The 5,190-nt window shown below is 44.7% G+C and overlaps 1 protein-coding gene across 1 annotated transcript; it reads left to right on the top strand.

The window, feature by feature from the left end:
• Positions 1 to 942, top strand: LOC130040172 (olfactory receptor 2W1-like). Its single transcript, XM_056132180.1, has one exon. It carries the CDS (start codon positions 1 to 3, stop codon positions 940 to 942), a length of 942 nt encoding a protein of 313 aa, XP_055988155.1.
• Positions 943 to 5,190: the final 4,248 nt, after the last annotated feature.

The raw sequence follows: 5,190 nt of genomic DNA, 5'->3' as shown, positions 1-5,190 counted from the left end.
ATGGACGTAAACAATGAGAGTTATGGGACAGACTTCATCCTTCTGGGATTTTCTGACAGACCCCAATTAGAACGCATCATCTCCGCGGTGGTCGTCCTCTCCTATCTCGTGACTCTGGTAGGAAACTCAACCATCATCCTGGTGTCTCACCTGGACGCCCAGCTCCACACGCCCATGTACTTCTTCCTCTCCAACCTGTCGCTCTTGGATCTCTGCTATACAACCACCATTGTCCCCCAGATGCTGGTGAATATGTGGGGGCCAAAGAGGTCGATCACATACGGAGGGTGTGTGCTCCAGTTCTTCATTGCCCTGGACCTGGGCGCCACAGAGTGTCTGCTCTTGGCTGTGATGGCCTATGACCGCTATGCAGCTGTGTGCCAGCCTCTGCACTACACGGTGATCATGCACCCTCAGCTCTGCCACAAGATGGTGCTGGCTGCATGGTTAACCACTCTTGGCTGTGCAATAGTTGTTTCCACTTTGACTTTGATGTTGCCAAGATGTGGGCACCGAGAGGTGGATAATTTTTTTTGTGAAATGCCAGCATTGATCAAGATGGCTTGTGCGTCTTCAAAAGTAGTCGAGACTGTGGTCTTTTCTCTCGGAGTGATATATTTTCTAGTGCCATTATCACTAATTATCATATCTTATGGCATCATCATTCGTGCTGTGACGAGGATCAAGTCTGCAGGAAGATGGAGAAAAATCCTCAACACCTGCGGCTCCCACCTCACTGTGGTGACTCTCTTTTATGGAACAGCCATTTCTATGTACATGAAACCACAGAATAACAGTAAATCCCAAGAGAAGTTCCTGACTCTCTTCTACACCATCATCACTCCCAGCCTCAACCCTCTGATCTACACTCTAAGAAACAAAGATGTCAAGAGTGCAGTGAAGAGGCTGCTGTTTGCAAAGAAACGCTCAGCAGTTCTCTGAGTTATTTATTTAAATATTCAGGGTGTAGAGAAACAAGAAAATATTATGGACCTACAGAATATGGTGATTTCTTTATACAAAGAACAAAGAACCTTCTTCTTCTTCTACTTCTTCTTCCTCTTGTTCTTCTTCTTCTTCTTCTCCTCCTCCTCCTTCTTCTTCTTCTCCTCTTCCTCCTTCTCTTCCTTCTCCTTGTCCTCCTCCTTCTCCTCCTCTTCCTCTTCCTCTCCCACATCCTTCTTCTTTCTCCTCCTTCTCTTTCTTCTCTTCCTTCTCTTCTTCCACCTTCTTCTCGTCCTCCTCTTCCTACTTTTCCTCCTCCTCCTCCTCCTTTTTTATTTTTTGGTTTTGTTCTGTTTTGTTTTATTTTTGGCCACACCCAGTGGTGCTCAGGGGATACTCCCACTGTGCCCTGGAGGCTGCTCCCAGAAGCCACACACACATCTTCCGCTTGCAAAGAATTAGCCTGCTGCACTATCTCTCAGGGCACTCAAAAGCATCTCTTGGATGTTTTCTATGTAACAAGAGTTGAAATACCTGCCGATTTATAAATATAAGGAACTCATATAAATAAAGAGAAATAGATGGATAAACAAAGATCTAAATGCAAACCAAAATATACAAAAATCAAGGCTAATGAGAGACCCAGGTAGATAAACATGTCAGTATGAAATTTGATAATTACAATAATAAGGATATTAGTCTCTCATCCATGTGCTGACATCACATTCTCCAGGACCAGGCCTAAGTTGTGCCACATGAAGGACTGATATTCATGTGCTTTTGGGGTTGTTTTGTTTTGTTTTGTTTTTGGCTTTTTGGGTCACACCCAGCGATGCACAGGGGTTACTCCTGGCTTTGCACTCAGGAATCACTCCTGGAGGTCCTCAGGGGATCATATGGGATGCTGGGAATCGAACCTGGTTCGGCTGCGTGCAAGGCGAATGCCCAACCCTCTGTGCTATCATTCCAGCCCCTCATGTACTTTTGTTTTAATTTGGTTTTTGTTTGGGGGCCACCACCAGATATTCTCCAGAATTACTCAGTGCTCTGCACTCAGGAATTACTCCTGGCAGCTTCAGGGGACCATATGAGATGCCAGTGATCGAAGGGCCAGGAAGGGAAGTGCCTTACCTGCTACACTATCTTCCCAGCCCCTCACATACTTTTTTAAATAAATAAATAGCAGTCCTTTTTAGGAGATTGCCTTCCCCCGCGTGCGCGCACACACATAAATACATACACACACACACACACACACACACACACACACACCCCAATAATCTGGGAGTGTCCTGCTTTTCTTTACCTTCCCTTATAGAAAGTTTTTCCTGAATAAATAAATAAGGATAATAAAACACATTTATCAAAGATTATATAATAACTTGTATTCTAATGTCAGACCATAAAGACACTGTTATCGTCCATCCCGACTCCCTCTTCTACTTTCTTTTTTCAAAAATCACTCCCTGCCCTTCACCTAACATTGTCAAACGAGTCTTTGTCTTGTGAAAAGGAGCACAGAAATCTCCACTACATGCTTGCTTCAAGCTCTTTAGGGCCGAGGACCACCAAGATGCAATTTTCACTTCTTTCTCTGACCCAGTCACACACACAGAAGTCGGGTCTCATCTCCTCAGTTGTCTGCTCTCCTGAGACGCTACTTGCCATCAGCTCCCTCCAACCCCTTCCTCTTGGCCACAGTGTGCATCTAGAGAGTTTCCGGTCTATACCCCACCACCACCGCAGCACCGCCACCAAAAATAAACCCTAGATGTTGCAACAGTAAAGCAAGAACAGAGAACTGTACATGCAGATAAGTGCCTCCAAATATTTAAGGAGACAAAAGTCTGAATCATCTGAATCTGAGTTGAGCCATAGAACGTTAAGGTCTCTTTACTATAGTAGCTTTTGTATATTTTATATAAAATATATTAATATAAAGCTTTTGTATAAAAATACTACTATTTTTAGTAGTAAACCCTGAGAATCTCTTGATATGGCTCATAAAAAGAACAAAAAATGTTTTTGAAAAGAAAGAAAAAGAAATTTTTAAAAAGTGTGGTTTTTTTTAATGTAGGAGTACTGCTATTTATTCAGTAATCAGATTAGCTGATTGAATTGGGCATGAACTCCACCTTACTTTTTCATTTTCATAATTTTATTTATTTTTCTTCTTATATTTATTTATTGAATCACTGTGGGAAAAGTTACTAAGCTTTCAGGTTTAAGTCCCGGTCATACAATGATCAAACACCTTTCCCTTCACCAGTACTCATTTTTCACCACTAAGAACCCCAATATGCTCCCCCTCCCACCCCTCCCAATGCCTGTGAGACAGATGATTTCTACTTAACTCTTCTCTACATTGATTACATTCATTATTTCGACAAAAGATGCGCCATTATTGTTTAGAATTTTCCCCCCAACAATCAGAATTGCTGAAAAGGCATTGTGAAATACTTTGTTTTCTATTGCTGGTTATGGGAATCATATAATCTTGCGTGGCCGCAATAGCAGCCTTGCGATTTTGGATTTCTGCAAAGAGTCAGATAATTACGAGATTGGTTTCTGTGTGTCTGATGTTATGGCTGTGCCAGAGAGCCGCTCGTGGGGGGCAACTCGTGACCTCGGTAGGGCGTGAAGGATGAGCTGGTACCGCCCCCCTTCCCATGAAACTGCAGTTGCCCCGTCAACACCGGCTCATACCTGGCTTTTCAGAAAGCTCTGAGGTGGTGGCCACCTTGCTGTTGGGCGGGGAAAAGGCAGAAGGGAGCAACACCCTTTCCCTCCCAGGAAGGCATGGAGCCATAGTTTAATGCATGGTCCATTCACTTTTCTGCCACAAGCTGCCAGACTCTGGATTAAGTCCTTTTGCCTCTGGAGCCATGGCCGTGCCAGAGAGCCGCTCATGGGGGGCAACGCATGACCTCGGTAGGGCGAGAAGGACGAGCCAGTACCGCCCCCCTTCCCATGAGACTGCAGTTGCCCCATCAACGCCTGCTCATACCTGGCTTCCAAGAAGTTCTGAGGCAGTGACCACCTTGTATGCGGTCCAGATGCATTTCTGCCAAAAGCCACTGGGTTTCGAGATTTGTTTCTGAGTCTCTGGGATCATGGCCATTAATTAGGTTGATCAGGAGCCCAAGAGGCCGTTTGTAGGAGGCAACTTGGGGTCTCGCTGTGATGGGGAGGAAAGAGCTGGTTCCACCCCCATCTGGTGAGGCCCCGCGTGTCTCATCACTGCAGGCCCAAACCTGACTGTCCAGTAGCCTCTGGAGGATGGTGGTCACTGGGCTGCCAAGGGGAACAGGCCAAGGCACGAAACCTAGTCCCACCTGGATTGGCCCAGAGCCAGTAACCTACTGCAGGAACAGGACGCATTTCTGCCAAAAGCCTTTGGGTTCCAAGATTCGTTTCTGAGTCTCTGGGATTATGGCCATTTAGCAGTTCGATCAGGAACCAAAGAGGCCTTGCCTCCAATTATATAGCTGAGCGAGAGGTGGTTTGTGGGTGTGTCTCCCACATACCTAACTTTTGGCCTTTTACTTTCTTGGTAAACTTTGTCCCAAGTTTTTGGGGTCTGGCCAAAGGCAGAGCAGCAATTTTGGGGTATCTGAAAGCCTGATGGTGCCATCAGGCTGCTGATGCACTTACCTCACAGGTACAAATTGACCTGCTGGCGGCATCATACCCCCAAAAAAAGTTTTTTTAAGGTAACAATATAACTTATTTCTCATCTCAACTGATGTTACTGTAATATTTACATATATTAAAAAATTATGTAATCTAAATCTTGAGACACAAGTCGTAAAAGCAATATGGAAAATGTCTAAAAACTACAGAGAAAAGATCTCTATTGGGTTTACAAGATCAAACTATATAAAGAATTTCTCCTGGCTAGAAGGTAATTCCAATGGATCCTGGGAAACAAAGTTTATGACCCAAAATTTAATTAATTCAGTAATGTTTTCACCAGGTAGGCTTTGTCATATATATTTTACAAGATGTGACTAGAGGGCCAGAGATAGTACAGGAGTTAGGACACCTTCCTTGCACACAAGTCACCCAGGGTCAATACCTGGCACCACAGATGGTCACCTGAGCATCACCAGGAATGATCCCTGAGCACAGAGCCAGGAGTAAGCCCTGAGCACTGTTGGATTAGGCCAAACACCAATAGACACAAACACACACACATAAACACACACACACATGCACACACACACACAGAGCCGTCAATAGGTC

This window comes from Sorex fumeus, unplaced genomic scaffold (assembly GCF_029834395.1).
Source record: "Sorex fumeus unplaced genomic scaffold, SorFum_2.1 ptg000094l, whole genome shotgun sequence".
NCBI lineage: Eukaryota > Metazoa > Chordata > Mammalia > Eulipotyphla > Soricidae > Sorex > Sorex fumeus.
The sequence above is the reverse complement of the archived record's forward strand: the minus strand, read 5'-3'. Positions and strand labels throughout refer to the sequence as shown.